The sequence below is a fragment of the Melospiza melodia genome, chromosome 1, assembly GCF_035770615.1.
Source record: "Melospiza melodia melodia isolate bMelMel2 chromosome 1, bMelMel2.pri, whole genome shotgun sequence".
NCBI lineage: Eukaryota > Metazoa > Chordata > Aves > Passeriformes > Passerellidae > Melospiza > Melospiza melodia.
Window position 1 is genome coordinate 146,573,835 of NC_086194.1, and position 18,017 is coordinate 146,591,851.

At 39.9% G+C, this 18,017-nt stretch overlaps 2 protein-coding genes across 2 annotated transcripts in view; one reads left to right on the forward strand and one right to left on the reverse strand.

Moving 5' to 3' along the window:
• Positions 1–10,732: 10,732 nt before the first annotated feature.
• Positions 10,733–16,540, reverse strand: ENY2 (ENY2 transcription and export complex 2 subunit). The gene is made up of 5 exons (XM_063170972.1): positions 16,468–16,540; positions 15,993–16,086; positions 14,144–14,214; positions 11,882–11,956; positions 10,733–10,968 (listed from the first exon to the last, which is right to left on the reverse strand). The coding sequence occupies exons 2-5, from the start codon at positions 16,058–16,060 to the stop codon at positions 10,892–10,894; spliced, it is 291 nt and encodes a 96-aa protein (XP_063027042.1). The 5' UTR covers positions 16,061–16,086; positions 16,468–16,540; the 3' UTR covers positions 10,733–10,891.
• A 183-nt stretch (positions 16,541–16,723) lies between these two features.
• NUDCD1 (NudC domain containing 1) overlaps positions 16,724–18,017 on the forward strand; it is a 38,516-nt gene continuing 37,222 nt past the window's right edge. The window contains exon 1 of the mRNA XM_063170979.1: positions 16,724–16,895. Within this exon, the coding sequence (XP_063027049.1) occupies positions 16,778–16,895 (118 nt within the window). The 5' untranslated portion in view covers positions 16,724–16,777. The remainder of the gene's footprint in view (positions 16,896–18,017) is intronic.

Below are 18,017 nucleotides of genomic sequence, written 5' to 3' on the forward strand. Positions count from 1 at the left end.
CCTTCCTTGAAAAATGCACCACAGATTAGAAGATGGGATGCTTTTGGTAAAATTTATTTCACAATTCAGAATTCATTCATAATTCATGTACACAGCAAGCATGGAAAGTCCTGCTTAGCTGTGCATGTTGCATGGGATGTCATGAGAGGAACGAAGACACAAGACCAGGGAGATACTCTCTTGAGTAATTAAACAGTTTTCATTAAATTTTATGAGTGAAAAGAATAACATAAAAACTGCTGTATGAAACTGACAAAAGTCTTGTTTCAGTATTTTATCTTACAGATACTGAGGCATTCAATTGGAGCCATGACAGTTAAAATCTTGTTTGATGGAGACCCCTAAATAATTATCTCTGAAAGAATTAACAGGTTTTCTGTGTGAAAATCATAGTGAAATTTGCTTTTAAGTACTTATAAGCCTTTCTTTTCAACAGAACTTCATTTTAGTAATTAGTGTCAAAAATGTCTATCAGTTGTTTAATTCTTCTATTTAATTTAAACTTTTGAAATTCTTGTTCAAACACACACTTGTGTAATTTATTACAGAATATAATAAAATAAATTCATGGAATACAAGCTAGTGAGACAAACATTTTGCCCCAAGATGATCTCTTTAAAAAGAAACACTGACACTTCTGTATTCTTCTTTCACTCAGAATTAGCTAAAGCTTTCTGGAGAAGTCGTATTTTGTTGAAAACCAGCAGCATAATGCCTCAGGCCTAGATTCTAGCCTGGCTTATTCACAGAAATATTTAATCTATGTTTACTTGAGAAACAGAGTAAAACAGACATGAGGCATATGTGGATCAAAATCCTAGACAAAGAGAAGTCAGTGTTGCCTCATTAATTACTGGCATTTACAAACCTACAATGTTTTGTTAAAAGTGTGAAATTTTCATTACATATTAAATATCTATATTTTAATTTATAATAAATAGACACTAGTCTTATCACATAGTTTACAATATGCCTAACTAAACAATCAGATTATCAATGCTTTTAAAAATTTAACAGCAAACTCCAGTAAAATATGTAGGAAATTTAGAGAATGCAAGATGATCCTTTTGCTTTAGAGTCATATGGGCTGTTTACAGTTAATATAGTTGAGAAGTTATTACGTACTGGATATTTTCTACGTTATGAAAGGATATTTGTCCAAATGAAGAATCCTCCTGCATCCAAGGCAATAAAGTAGAAAATGTACCTAAAATTAGAGCTGAATCCCAATGAATGCCTTATCAAAATTTGAATACCAAAAGACTTCTTGTAATTCTATTTTGGCAATTTTACAAGTCTTGTCTCCTACTCTTGTCACATACCCTTAAACAGTGCAGTATATTCATTCCAAGCCTATCCAGTTTGTGATACCATGCAGCACCAGCTAATGCACATGTTCTCTGTGCCCTTGGGACTGAGGCTTCTGTCTCAGGCACAGGACAGCTCAGGAACAGGGCCTGATGCTTAGCCAGGGTCTGGCCTTGATTCTGAGCCAGGACTGGGCCAGTATGTTCCCTTGCATATAGGCCATCCAAACTACCTTAGAGTAATATTGGGAGGTTTGCCATTTTTTTGCCATTTTATTGTCAGAAGAGCCAGGGAGACTTCAGGGACTTGGTGGACTTGTGACAAAGCTCTTACTGTACACACTGATGAGCTGCACAGCAATAGAATTCATGCCTGGCACACTGCTTCCTGGCCCACTGCTGCTGGGATTAGCTTTTCCTGACTGCAGATACAAGCATCTTATCTAAATCAATAAAAGGGAGTTCATTACAGATAAACTATGGGAGTGGGAAACTTGCAATTTCTTCCAGACAGTCTGAAAAATCCCATTATTTTTCTTATGAAGAGTTCTGTTTCCTTTATAAAGCCAAATGTTGCTCTGACTTATTTGGGCACTCTTGAAATAAAAAGCCAGTTCTTGGCAAAACGAGTCCTTAAACGGCAAAGATCAAATCAAGTTTCAGAAGAAGAGGAGACAAACAGAAGTACCACAAAGTGGATATTAAGTTTTTATTTTACCAAGGAATAATTGAAGTTAAAATTCTGAAGAGGTCAGCTAAGGCTGAGAGCATGCATGCCCAGAGGGCAGAACCTGGCCTGCAAGAACACTGCAGGATTAGAAGCAAATGCTGCATGAAGTTTTGCAAACTGAGCTCATGAAAAATATAACAGTACTAAACACACACCCTGTCAGTGATTAGGAGGTTTGCCATTTATTGCAAAAGCTAATTTCACTTCATTATCTTTTCTTCATCAATTGATGTGGCACACTTCTCAGCCATGAATGCTTGGCTAGATAGGAGTGAGGCCTGATAACACACAGACACCCCCGTTCTCCCATGCACAAAATTGAAGGATGTAGAGGATCTTTGAAAGCTGTAAAATAGCATTAGTAAGAGATAATAAATAGAAATTTTCCTCTGTGTTCATTAATAACATGGGAATGAGAATAGTGCTAACTTTTTCAGAGATGGGAATATAAATGAGAGGAAGCAAACTATATTAAAATGCAACATCTCTTGCCAGATTCCAGATTAGCTATGGTATCAGAAGAAAGCTCCTAGAAAAAATGTCATGGCAGGTTTTCATTGCATATTTGCTATCCCACTTCATGCACCCCAGTGAATGTTTCATGAATAAATGGCAATTATTCTACACAGCTATTTAGATAATGCAAAACAAGAAGTAATTATTTCACTGGTAAATTTTTTTGACAGACATTTTTTGTAGTTTATAGCAACAAATGAGAATAATGCATTTTCAATTTAAAAGAGCAAGAAGGTGTCATAAAACACAGGATCCTTAATGAAGGTTTCAGGAGACTGGATATGAGTAAAGAACTCTAGTATAAAATGCTAAAATTAAAAAAAAATCATTTAAAAAAGCAACACTTTTTAAAAATTTGCAAACCCAACTTATTAAGGCAGTTCCTGACACAATTTTCTGCCAAGTGTTTCTTCTTTGCTGCTCCGCTGAGAAATCTGGAAATAACAAAAACAAAGAAACTATTATCTAAGAAGCAAATTTTAGAAAAGAAAATTCATTTCATCCTACCAAAGTAAATTCAACTTTCAATGAAAATGCCTTTCAGCAGAAAGGTACAATTCTTCTTCTAAAAGATGAAGGCAAAATGTATATCTGAAAGATGGCTCCAATGTCCAAAAGCTTAGTTGCCATTTTATCAGCTTGATAAAAGGAATTACTCCTAATTTCAAATCCTTCCTCATTTACGTGCTCAGAATAGCATGGTAACAAAACCTTGATCATTAAGAATATACCACACATCTTGCAGAGCACTTTTTCAGTATAAAATTATAATTCACAGCTGTGACATCTAGTTGTAAAAGAAAACTATATCCTTGGTTGCATGCCTGAATTTGCTTTTTAGTGTAGAGCATAGCTTACATGAATTTTTCTATTTGTAAATTATTTCTACTAGAGAAAATCCAATTATTATTTAGTCTAATTTGCCCATAGCCACTAGTATGTTACTACTCTGTTGATGCAAACCATTCCCAGGTCCTTTAAGTCCTGGTCTCAGAGCTAAAACTTCCAGTGGCAGGGTGTGAGTAGTGAGATCAAGAGGAGACAAAGATTGTGTGACACTGGTATAGGTACAACTTAGGTGGAAACTTACTGTTTAAACTCTTAACACTGAGACCAAGCTTTGGCAAATTCTCAAGAGCCAAGCCCTAAATGGTTGTCACTATGTGCCTCCATCTCCCCATCAAACACAAACAGTCATCTTCAAGGCACATATTTAGTCTAAGCCAAAATACCTGGTCTGTCTTTGAGAAAGACCTTGATTTATCCTTTGTGGCACATGGCAGTAGTTAGTCTGATTGAGTCGCTCACTGCTCAGAAAATTAAAATACAAAATAACACAAAATAAGACAAACTAAGAAACAAACAAAACTCCTCTCAGAATCCATTAACAAGAGACGCTTCATATACACATAGCAAAAAAATTAAATATGTTACAAAGAATAGTGATGGAAAATGTTAGGTGGTCATCTCAAATTGGTGAAAAAATGTATTAAATTATTTAAATAATTCAGGCAAGATATTTCAGTCATATCTACTACCGTATAAATTCCATAAACAGGAATGCAAATAACCAGAGACTGTTACATGGCTGTTACATTAGCAGCACAGCTGGATGCAGCATCGAAGTCCATAAAGGAGAGGAATTGTTGTTGTTATGCTATGATATGAGACTTGAATAAGAGTTTAGAAGTAGCATTAATTTTCTTGATTAAAGATTAACAAGGTGAAGTGTTTAATTGGTATTTTAACTGGAGAGCAAGGAAATAAATTCTGCATTTTGGAGTTTAATGAATTCTATGAATCATGGAAACACAGCTCTTTGTCTAATTTAAAATTTAATAGTTATCTCAAATTGCATTTATTTAAGATCATATTGGGTTTGACTTAGGGAAATAAGGGAACCTGATAAAAGTTTATTCTTATTCCTAAGCTTTATTTGTTGTCAACTATTTTTCTGCTTCTTAGACAGTAAATCTGGTGTAACTAATCTATTAAATTTAATGACTTTTCAAGTTTGGCTCAAAAAGTTAATGTTGACATAACATTACTTCATCTGTGTACTGGTGTCCTCTTAAGAACCCCAAAATATCTCTTTACCTGCCAACAAAACATCTCTCAGTGCAGCAAAATTTTTGTTCACAGGATTTCTAGAATTTCCTTCTCCTACCTCTGATAGAGGTTTATCCCTTTTCACAGTCTTCTCCTGTTCCACCTGCATATTTTTTTGAAATAAGGTTTTTCTTCTTTATCTCTAATTTCCTTTTAATTTAGGTGTTTCATTTGGCCTTGTATAAGAAAACCAAGAAACAAACCCTTATAAAACCTTGCCCACCTCTGAGCTGGATGCCTCACTTCTCCTGCCTTCACTGTTCAGACTCTGCTCATTTTGTCCTGTTCCATAGCTCAGCTAAGTTCAGAAAGTGTCTAACAGGCTTGTTCATTGTCCTACACTGTTTCTGTCAGCAAACTTGGCTCATTATATTTAGATGAGACATGAAAGAATTTCTGGCTACATGTCTGGAAAATACAGTGCCAAACTGATTATTGAGGAACAGTTTTTATAACAGCAACATAATAATTTCCCTAATTTCAACAATAATTCATACTTTGGGTGGATTTGTAAATTGTATGAATTATTCCAGATATCTGTCCATACTGTAATTTATGCCATCCAACTAAGATTAGAGGAACACAGCTGTATTTTTCTGACTTAAAAGTTTGTGACTATTTGAATCTGTGAAATGTCCTAATACTTTGTGTCTGTCAAGAGGATGTTTAAAGAAAGTTTTATTGGTTGGTAATGTTCTGTTTAGAGAAGTTGCTTGCCTTTCAAACTTTACTGTATAGTAAGATTGATTTGAAAGATGAAGATATGCAACACGTGTCACAGTGTCTGGAAATGGATAAAATCAAGTGTTGGATTAAATACTAGTCAAATAAAACTTACAGACAAAAAAAAAATCAACATTCTGCAGCATCTGCAGTAGCAGATATTGATCAAACACCATGTCTTAATAACATGATCATGAAGCATTGTTAGATATGAATCAGATTCTCTTTCCCAAATGTGTTTAAGGCAGATTCTGCTTGGTGTGCTCAAAGCTCACTGTCAGTAATAAGTGCAGCAGAGGGCTACTTTCCTTGGAAGATGTGAATCCACGTTCTGTTCCCATGGTCTTTTTTTATGTTCAGAAATACCCAACCCAACTCAGACCTTTTCCAGGGAAGTAAGGTAAGGAGAATGAAGGTATTTTCCTTTTTGAATAATGAATCTCCTTCTGAGAGTTGTTCTGAAGTCGTTAGATTTGTAGAAGAAGTACCATCAGCTCCTCTTTGAAATAAAAAAAAACTGTGAGAGGGGAAATGGAGCAGAACTGTTGGACTTAGTTTTTGATACTGCAGTAGTACTCTGAGTAAACCTCAGAAAAATCACCTATAACAACAGAGAGTAATGATGATGATGTACAGAACACTGGGAACTGTGATGACCTGCATCAGAGTTGAAACCTCTTTGGCCCATCTGTTTTGAAACCATGCACCAGAGGGTAGCAGATGTCCTTCTACAAAGGGAAATGTGCTACTCCACATGATGTATATGAGGCATTGCTGTCACATGCAAAACTGTCATACTTATGCAGATTGCTATGCACAGGGGCCAACAGATATAGACAGGTAATTTACCACAATTAAATCTTACTCAACTTCAATAAAATTGGATAACAGCAGCTACAAGCACAAAGTGTAAAGGACTGCTGGCTCCAAGTGAAAGAATCCTTCAGCTACAAGAAACCGTAGGTATTACTATGCAAACTTCATAGACAATGACTGGGATTAACATTATGTTATATATGAAATGTAGAGATATAGATATAGATATAGATATAGATATAGATATAGATATAGATATAGATATAGATATAGATATAGATATAGATATAGATATCTATACAGATAAATATATATATACACATATACACATATATAATAACATATATATATGTTATTACGCAATATCTTTCTTAGGACGTACCAAGAAACAGCATCTGATGCAAGTAATAAACATACAAAATTAGTTCAAAATTAATACTCTTTGCAGAGACTCTAAAATCATCACAATCTAAATTTAGTTTTGGTAAAATATGTTCACTATGGAGATCCAGGAAAAAGCTCTCCAACTAGTTCTGACACTAAACAGAAATAAAAATTTTAAAAAACCCAGAAAATAACAAGAGCACTGACCTGTACCTGTCTTGCTGCACTTCCTTCTCATTGATCTCTGGTAGCTCAGTTATTTTGCTTCATTGAAATTGTGGGATTGCCATGTAATGAAATCAAACTTTTAGTTTGATTCAGTCTGTTTTTTAAGTGGAAAAGGACTGCTGCTGGAAAGACAAAATAAAAAAGAAAAATTAAACATGGAAGGAAAACACCCCAAAAGATAGCCATCCTCTCCATAATTTTTATAAACTTCACGCAGAACCTCCTGACAGTATTTCAATTTCCTATTTTCAATATACAAAGAAATACCTTGATTTTAACATAAACTTAGTTAACTGTTTACACTTGACATCTCAATTAGACAGAAAAAAAATTTCTTCTTGGCTTAGACTGTTATTTCACAGATGTTGAATTCACATGAATTCATATCTAGTGACAAATGTTGAACCTTTTGAATTGAAAAGTTCAGCACAGTTGTAATTGTGATAAAGGTCACAATATTAATGGTCCTAATATTGTCTGTCACTTTGACACATCCAAAAACATCAATACATTTGAGGTACATTTTAGAATTCTTTTTTCTATCTTACCCAACACACAAAAAATTGTCTGTTCTAAATTCACAAATAATTTCTATAAAAACAGAGATTTCAGTGGATATCTTTTTTCAACAAGACCTAGCTCTACAAACGGATTGATTCATTCTGCACAAGAATTTAATGTAAAATAAACTTCCAAAAAGCCAGCTGCAAAAGGTAGTACAAGAAACTGCTTCTCCCCAAGAATACACAAAACACAAAAATAGGTATTTATTATTTTGATTTGCTTGTGCACAGCTGCTCCTTTCATCACCCAGCATAAATATTGGCTGTTCAACACATACCAATACTCTACCTCCCTCCTTCATTTTTTCTCCTGATGTTGAAACATCTGAGAGGTTAATTTTGGCATGTTGGGGTCCCTTGAAATGCACCTCATGCAATCCCTGTACACTTCCATACAGTCACTATATTTCCCAATTTTCTGCTTTTCTTTCTATAATTACATTTCCTTTGATGGTATCTCCATTCCAGAGTGCTTGTAAGCCCTTCTTTCTTCTTTCCAAGATTTCAAGGGGGATCAAATATGCAAGCTTTGGTCCATGTCCCTGCCACTCAAAGCAACCCATAGCATACGATAGCTTTCACTTTGGGGAAGATCTTTTTACTCTCTTTAAGGATCCAAGCCATGTCCCTAATATCTAGCCCTCAAAGTTGTGTCTTCTTCCGTGATTTTTTTCCCCATGTTTTTGCAGCATCTGTGAGGTGGTTTTGACAAAATTTAGTCATTTCCCCTGCACTTCATTTCTTCCAAAATTGTTTTCTTTCACTTCCTTCGCAAAGGGAAACAAAATCTTGTGAAACTGAAAAGAAAGACATACAAACACTCTGGAAAAGAGATAGGATCAAATGAAATGCGATTGAAAAAAAAACCCCAAAAAATGGAAATCGAGAGATTTGATGACTACAAGAAAAGGGTCTGGTAGGAAATGAGGTGCAGTGCAAAATACCAAAACATGCCAAAACTAAACTCACAGATGTTACAAAAGCAGCGGAAAAATCAAGAAGAAAGACAACAACTTGGAGGGGAAGATATCAGGGAGATGGCATGGATACTTAAAAATAAAAAAAAACAATTGCCTAAAGTCAAAAGCCATGAAAAGGCCTGTATGTCATCAAGTGTAGGGATATGAACCAAAGATTGCTAAAATTGATTCCTGTTGAAGTCTGAAAGTGAAAAGAAAGCCTAACAAACACACTGGAAAGGAGATATGATCAAATGAAATGCAATTGAAAAAAAAACCAAAAATCCCGAAAATCAGGATTTGTTACCCTTCGTGACAACAAGAAAATGGACCGGGATTACATCTGGTGCAGTGCAAAGGAGCAAAACAGGCCAAAATTAACCTCACAGATGTTGCAAAAGCAGGGGAAAAAATCAAGGAGGAAGATACAAATTGGAGGGGAAGATATCAGAAACATGGCATGGATACTTAAAATAAAAAAACCTTCTCTTTTGCCAAAGTGATAGCCATCAAAAGGTATGCCATGCCATCAACTGCAGGGACATGGACCACAGCTTGCCCAATTGATCCCCATTGAAATCGCAAGATTTTGCTTCCCTTCCCAGTAGGAGATGTTATTTTCTAAATAACCTCAGAGATTTTGCAAAAGTGGATGGAGCTGTGCTTTCCTGAAGATATCTGCATATCTTCCTGCTAATGGGAAGTGCTTAATGAAGTCTTTGTTTTGCTATGCTTGTGTGCATGGCTTTTACCTTACCTATTGACCTGTCTTTATTTCAACCCATGAGTTTTTCCAACTTCAATGCTTCCGATTCTTTTGTCATCCCACTTGGTGTTGCTGGGGAGTGAGTGAGCAGCTGTGTGGGGCTGAGTTGCCAGCAGGGGTTAAGCAATTATACATACTAAATGCAAAAGCACATTTTAAAAAACAAAATGGATCTTTAAGCGAAAGAATTATTTTCTTTCCGACCTCCACATTTATTTAACAGCATCGAGGCAATGACAAACAGCAAATACACTCTAACTGACATTAAGGTAGATTTAAAACAGCGCAGGCCGAGTATCTGCAGCAGATCCACGATCTTGGCTCCAATGTTGTTACAGTCTTAGCAGGAGCTTGGTCCTTATAGACAAAAGATGCTCATGACCAGTTATATCTTACCAGGAGCTTGGTCTCGTAGACAAAAGATGTTCATGACCAGTTACATCGCGGCCTGTTGGTGCTGGTATTGCCCTGTTTATACCAACTCCTGTTTACTGCCAAGCTTCACCTTTGGCTGTGGGCAGCTTTCTCCCAGATTGTTCCCGTCTGAGGCGGCCCTGGAGCCCTCTCAGGCTGGCACTGCCACTGTGGCTCTGCCCAGCGCCGAGCAGGTGAGGCTGTGGGCTGAGTACAGCGTGTCTCAGGGGGCAGGCAGCGAGGGGAGCGCTCTGTGTCCGTGCCACAGCTCCGCAGCGCTCTCCCGGCAGCCCGAGGGCTCCAGAGGGAACGGGAGCCGCCACCATCCTGTGTGCAGGGCGCGGGCGCCCCCCAGCGGCAACGATGGAACAGCGCAACCCACCGGCACAGGAACGGCTTTCCAGCTGACAGTTTCTACAGTATTCTTCTAATTAGGACTATGAATATTGTTTTGAGTCAGTAGTTTTTCTCCACCGAGTCACAACAGTATCCAATTACTCATTCAGGTTTTGCTTATGCTTGTGCATCACTTTATAAATGATTCTAAAATATAGGAAAAATTAAACATTCTCACTTCAAAGCCCCTTTCTTGATCCTCTCCATTAATCAAATTTATTCTTGCAGTTATGTATAGACCTGGTTGATGTTACAGTTCCAGATACAAGAATTAAAAATGCTTCATGTTACAGTGGCAAAGTACTGAACTATACTTAATTTAAAAAGGCCCCAAAGATCCACATAAAAAACAGTAATATGGGCAAAGATAGAAAACAGTAGTTGTTCAAAATTAGAATAGTGACTCAAAGTAAATGTGAAAAGAATTGCTGATGAAAGATACAAGCACCTTTTCCTTAAAGAATTCAACCTCTTATTAATTGCTGAGTAAATACTTGCATCCCATGTCAGAGACTTCAAACAACTCCTTCCCTATAAAAGTACAAAAGGAATTTCACCAACAGTTTTACATAGTTTTAACTTTGTCCTGCTTACTCTGGGAAAATCAGAAAAGCTATGCTCAGCAGTATGTCATATCCCATTTTCCAGACTTTCTTTTACACCTTTCTGCATTTCTGCTCAACATACTTGTTAACTGTGCTTCTTTTCTGAAAATCTTTGCAAGGTTCCACAATTGTATAAAGTCACGGATTATTACAAACTGGAACAGGTGACACCACATTACAGTCCACCGAGATAGAGAACCACCTCAGAACCATGAGTCCACAAAATTTTTTATTAAAATAACACCAACTTTTGGAAATCAATGCAATGCAAAGAAAAATTAATAGTTTTTCATCCTTATGAAGTATGTAAACTGTATTCCAATCCTGACATGACTGATGTAATACAGGAAACTGTATCCCAGATGAATGTCAAAGTTAAAGACTGGCATGCTGAGCAAGGAAGGTTCTTATTCTTTGCAAGAGTTCCTTCTTTACACTGTCTGGTACCAAAGCTGAAACACAAATAAGAAAGCAAGAAGTAAAAAAAGACAAAACAAAAAGTATGCTAAAACCACACTTTTACAATAGCCATTTCTATTCTTTTATTCTTCTTGCAATTTTGTTAATACCTAAAGTAACTGAAACAACTTGATTTTCATATAGCACATGTATATTTTTCCCATTTAAAATAGGCTAAAATTAGGATCTATTGAGAACAATGTTACTGGTCAGGTTTTGGGGGTTTTTTTGCCTATTGATAGTCCAGAAAACTGGCAAGTTTGAGGAAAAGGATTATTTAACAGGAAACAGGATACAATCACCAGAATAAGTGTTATTATCCTACCTTTATTCTTCACAAATTTAAGATTAAAAAAAATTCTCAAATCTGGTCTCTAGTAAGGGTCTCAAGCAAGCGATTTTGAATGCCTATTTTTATTTAGAACCTAAGGAAGTTTCTACTACTAACATCAAACCCTGCTAGAGAGCCTGAGAGGATCAATATAAAGAGGACTGCAGTTTCCTTAAATGATGTAATTTTTTTTAATTTGTATTCCATGTCCTTTACTCTTCCCGTTCCACTAGAACTGTTAGTTCTGATTTTCCATCTTAAAAGATTTGGAATTTTAAAACATCTGTGTTGCATACACAACTTGGGACCATTAAGTCAATTATAAAAATTAACAGAGACATGGCTAAATAATCTGCAAAAGTAATCTGAAGGCTGCTACACAATACAAATTCACATTTTTCATTGGTGTCTATTATTAAGCTATTAACATTTTATTTGTAGGTAATATCAAGCTATTAACATTTTTTATTGAATCCAACACAGACAAGCTCATGATGCTGCTTTCAAAATACTGATGAAATAGAGGTAGGTATGTTTATTGATGTACTACTCCATCCACATTTGCCTTTTCTTACCTCTGCCTTTGGGAGTGATTTCTGCCACCAAATCATCAACAGTAACATGCTCTAATCCTTTTTCTTTAATGACATCTAGGGAAGACCAAGACCAATACTTTAAGTCTTTAATCCATTCATAAAATGACAAAACCTGTTGTCATGGTTTGACCCTGGTGCAATGCCAGTGCCCCCATGAAAATACATTCTCCCTGGTGTCTGCTATGAGATGTGACCAGGAATAGAGCAAAGCAGGCTCCAGCTTAGGAACAGAAGGAAAACAACTTAATTAACTTACAATACATAAAAGAAACACACAGAACTCAGGATGAAAACTTTCCAAGCATTCCTCCTCCCCCCACCAAATTCCAATATATCCACCCCTCGATCATCAGATCTCAGTCCATCACCACCATTTAGATAATCAATTCTCAGTTAATCAAAGAGTGAGGGGTCCCTCTTGTGCCACAGGCTTCCCCTGGAAACACATTTGAGACCTCTTGTGTTTCCATGTCACAGGTGACACCGCCTGGAGATCATTTGCCATGGTGACATCTTCCTTCCATGCCCAGTGCTCTCACCACTGCGCATGGACCAGAGCTGATCTAGGGTTTTCCTTTTAAGGGTGCTTTGTCCAGTTCCAAAAAGAGCACAGTCTCTCACTTTCAGGACACCTGTCCCCCTCAAATTCACCCCCTGGGGCCGAGGGGTCTCAAGAACTGACATCTTCTTCTTCGCTGATGATCGAGGGCACCAACCACCCTCCTCACCCATTGTCTCTGTTCACACACTCCTTCACATAACAACACTGCACTCTCTTGGCTCTGAGCCATTGCCTCCCCCTAAATGCAGTCTCTGTGTCACAGGAAAAATGGTTCTGTCCATGGCTATATGAGAAAAGTCCAGCCAAAGGCCACTCCATCATCTCCTCCTACCTAAGATTCTTCTCCACTTCTCTCGTGGCCCATTTCCTCTTATCTCATCGCTATCTTTCTTCTCATTCAGCTCCAGGAGGATTAGCATTTGTAATGTTTCCATCATCCAAGAAAAGGGTTAAAAATCTCAGGCTCTGCCTGTCCAGAACTCCCATGCTGTCCAGCCAGGCACCTTCTTGCCACATCCCCCGCTTCTCCATCTCAGTCGGCCGTGCTATCAAATTTCAAGGTGGCACAGGCACAGACACCAGCTCTCTCTCTCTCTCTCTCTCTCTCCCCCCTGGGGGGATTTTGCTGCCTGATGACTCCCCAATGATCCTCCACCCCTCCATCCTCAGGGGCCTTCACCTCCCCTCTGTCCCAGGCCCCACCTCACCCGGCCGCTGCCACCCAGCCCGCAGCTGGGCAGGGGAGCTCTGACCTCTTTCACCACTGAAATCCAGAGAAAGCTTTCCTGGGAGTTCTCTGCTTTTAACCCCTGTGTTCTCAGAGGTGTATCCATGTCCTCAGTGGCCACATCAGGCGCCAATATTCAAATCTGAGCATCTATTGGTTTGACCACAACATCCCATAAAACTCATTTCCTCTCAAACCAGGACACCTGTGCTGGTGACTAAGAGACAAACCCTGCCTACATGGTCATGGGAGAATATAAAGAATATGAGACCTAAAGATGGGTTATTAGCTCAGTACCAACTGCACTGTACAGTGGATTTTAGTCTCTCACTCGTGCCATAGATTTAAGGATGGGAACCTGTCACTGCTGATGCATCTTGATCAGCTCATATTTTAAAAACAAACATGAAATTGTTTTATCTCATCTGAGCATTACCAGATGTGCCTGTTACTAGAGTGTTGGAGCAGTTCACAAGTTGGCTCACTTATCTCTTAAAACACATTATTTACACAGTAGTAAGAAAGGTGCAACCGGAAAAACACTTTGGAACATACAGTAAGGAAGAGCACAGACAGTAAGTCCTTACAATTCTTCCAACTGGTTTAAACAAGATTTCTGTACATATTTCAGCCAAGCCAAAAAGTATGTCAGAGAAAAAGGAATAAATCTATAGGAAAATAAAGGCTGTTATTAATACACATCAGTATGTTTCATCAGTATGAAACAACTGTTTACTTATAGTGCCTTGCACACTACTGAAAAATGCAGAAATCAAAGCTGTGAAGTAATCTCAGTTCAGTAGCATGTTTAAACATAAATGTCAAGTTGCCAGGGATACATTCTTCTTGCCCAGGTCTTGTTTAAACTGTCAGTAAAGCCTTCATCTGGGACTTTTATTTGTCCAGAATCTCAGTTGACTACAAAGGAAATAAATTAATTGACCACTGTTACCTTTGCAATGTGCCTTCAACTGATCCTTCCAGCCACATTCAATTAACTTGGCTCTCAGCAACTCTTTAAGGCTGTTAAAACAATGTAAAACTTGTTAGAACAGCAAACATTCCTGACAGCTTAAATATGCTCCAGTGTGAAAGTCAGGCCTACAATTACTACCCAAGAGGTCCCAGAGCAGCAGCAGAAATGGCTGAACAGCAGGTGAATCCAAAATTAACTCACAGAATTGCTTCAGGCAATGTTGACGCTGCAGCCACAGAAAAAAAAAATAGAAGCACTTGAATTCCTCAACCTGAGTCTACTCTGGCAGCAGATGTGTGCAGACTTTCAAAGCTGGAGTATTTCACCTGATACCAGGTCTTTAAAATAAGCAAAACCTTCTCCCTCACCTTTCAGGAAGAATTCTGCACTACTTATCTCCCCAGTTACACATTATCTTGTTCTGGGTGAAAATGAAGGATCCTATATCTTAAGCTTCCTACGCAAGGTTAGCTATGTAAGCTTAAGCAACAAGAATTCAGGCGTTACTGGAAAAGACACAACAATCTGCCACAATGAAGCATCTACTCTGTAGAGCAAAACAGAATATTGAAAGTTAGGTAAAAAAGTGAAAATTAGTACTAAAAAAAAACAGAAGAAGGTAAAATAAAAGTAAGATATGATAAATAACTTTAATATCTTTTATCCTTTTCTCCATTAGCTAGGAAGCCTGCTTATCTTGTACAATCCTAAGTAACTCTAGCAAAACCCTGTTTTTATGAATGAAAGGATTGTAGCAAGAGTTTGAACAGTGTAGGTCCAATACCTTTTACTCAGGGAATTGTGTAGAGGGCAGAGGAACTGATGACAAAAAGCAGAGTAAGAATACAGGTGAAATTGGCTGCCTCTGGATATTTCTTAGTTCAAGAAATCTAAGTGCTCTGCCTCTGATCACAGTACAGCTCTGATAAAGCCTGTTTATAAGACAGATTTTGACATCCTGATAAAACCCTTCCTATTCTTAAATTAGCATAAAATAGATCTCAATACCATTCCAATAAATTGCTTGCTTTTCTCAAGCTCTGTGCAATCTTCAAGGGGATGGTCACAACCAGGAAAGATGTAGAGCAGAGATACCATGTCAGGCTACAAAAGGTTACACCAGGCACAAGGCTATGCCATGACCCAGGAAAAAATTTTTTCCCATACAGGTCTTTAAGAATGAAGGAATTAGAGCTTGAGGTGCATGGCGTTGCAAGCACAGTGAAATGATGAGGAGGTAAACGTCATAAGCTCTCTAGTGATATGAAAATATAACATCAATAAAACAGACTGAAGAGACAACAATAGGCCAAAAAAAATTGTGCAATTTACTTGTTTGCCTTGATTGGGATCTCTAGAATGACTTGCACAAGCACTCCTTTATGTATTGTACAATATATTGCTTTACATAATAAGAGAAGAGCTAGAAACATAAGAAAAACTTAGAAGCAAAAAGGAAAGTTTTGTTTCCTTCTCCTTATCAGGAAACAAGATTTAGCTGCAGCAAATTGAATGGAAGGATGATTCTTACATGAATCTAGGGCATTCCAACACAAAATACCTGCATAAGGGAAAGCTTTAGAGTTCATAAACCAATTACCCATCCTTTATCTCCCCACTATATCTTTACAAGTGGAAAACTAAAATAAAACTGTTCAAAAGGCATTTTTTAAAATAGTTTCTATAACACTCAAGACTTTCATGTGCAAGCATTTAAAGAATTTAGAATTGAGTTTACTTTATGGAGTTTATTGTACTTCTAGGTGTAGTGCAGTCTTGATGTATTTAAAGCCTCTCACCGGCATGGAGGAGGAATTCAACTTACCGCTCTCGCTCTCCTGTTTCGATTAGCTTTTGGTTAATGGTTGCTCTCATCTGCGCATCTTTATTCATTTTGGAAATCTAGGTTTTCCACAAACCTACACAGAGCAAAGCAGAGTTTCGACAAATGCTGGTGTCATTCACTCAACAAAAAAAAAAGTGACCAAAACACAATGACATGCAGTGTTCCGTCCACTGACACACCCCCGCGGTTAATGACCGGAGCACCAGTGTGTGAGCGGCTCAGGGGCGAGCTGGGCACGGCGCCCTCCCGGCTGTTCGAGCGCCGGGCTCACCGGGCCGCCTGCGCGCCCACGGCCCACCCTCTCCGGGCGCGGCCTCTCCGCAGCCCGGCCCTCCCGCCCGGCGCCCCCGGCGCTCGGCCCGCCCAGCGGCGCCCCGGAGCGAGGGAGCGGAACAGGGAAGGGAAGGGAAGGGAAGGCCCGGCCCGGTTCGCTCCCGGTTCGCTCCCGGCTCACCGCCCGCCGCAGCCCCGCCGGTCCGTGCAGCAGAGGCGGAGCCGCCTGCAGGACGCACCACGCGCCGCCAGCCCCACCGCTCCTGGGAGCAGGTGCCGCCGGGAAACGTAGTCCGGGCTCGGCGACTACAGCTCCCGGCGCGCCCCGGGCGCACGGCTGCCTCCTGGCCCGGACTACGGCTCCCAGCATGCACTCCGGCGGCCGGGCGCCCGCGCACCCTCTTCCCGTGGTGCTCCGCGGCCGCTGCCGCGCGTTCCCCGCGGGCCCGCGGAGTTGCCGGCGCTTCCCGAAGTTTTCCCGGCGCCGCACGATGGCGGGCGCCGCCCACTGCTCCCTGCAGGCCAAGCGCCTGCTGCTGGACCCCAAGTTCGAGGGATACAAGCTGTCGCTGGAGCCGCTGGCCTGCTACCAGCTGGGGCTGGACGCGGGTGAGGAGCGGGCGCGGGGCTGATCCCGCCGGGCATCCCTTGGGCAGCGCGGGGGGCACGGATCCCGCCGCCTTTCCCTTCGTCCCCTCGCGGTGCCCCGCGGCCCTCGGTGCAGGGTGCCCCGAGCTGGGCACAGCCCGGCCCGCAGCACCGGGAGCCCCGCGCCTCTCGGACGGCGGGGGTTTCACAGATCGAGCGCTTCTTCTCGGCTCTTCCCGGTATAATTGCTGCAGTTGGCCAGGGGCGCCCGGCGTTCTCCCCGCCCGGTGGCTTCGTGGTGGACCCAGGTGTCTGACCTGTCAGACCTCTGCCTTAGCCTGCCCCTGGGGCGCTTAGTTCCTGAATGAGTAAGGAAACTGTGTCCTAAATCTGCTGTGGTGCAAGGCAAGGTGAGGCCAAATGACCAGCTGAGGTAGTTCACAGCGGAGTGCGAACGGAGCTCCTGCGCTTTAAAGAAATATGTATGAAATTAACGTCTTGTACAAACTTCAGCAAATTAGCTGGCTTTCTTTCTTACTCTGCCCAGAGTTGAGAGGTGAATCTTCATTCCATGCCCTGCTTTCTCTGCCAAACATCATTAGTGTTTGAGATGCTGGTCCATTAACGCGCTAATTCACTGAGGAGTACATTAGCACAAAGTCCTGTTGGATATGTGCCTACAATCTTAGCCATGCCCTGAAGTATCTCAGCACTCTACGTTTACTGATTTGAGAAATTCAGGTCTTTTTGTAATGTGGGTGAATTTGTTTGGTTTTCTTCGTAAAACTGAGACAGTAAACACAATTTGTGTGGATCAGTCTCAGTCTCTATATATTTACTGAACAGTATATCTGTCTACAGAGTGACCCATTACATGCTGCTTTAGTTTGGTTTAGAACGTACTCCATTCGTGGTAGATCAGAACGTTGTGTTTGCCATGCTGAGTTGTCAGCAGTAGGAAGGAAATTTTTAGATAAATTTTGTATTGAAGGGTAAGTGAATGAGATTGTGAGTGTATCTGTGGTAGGACTGCAAAATATAATGACAGTAACATTTTTACTGTAAGACTGCTTTAGGTGTCACCTTTCAAAAGACAGCCCAAATGCAGCGTTGCGTGTTATGAGTGTGCTGCAGTTGTGTCAG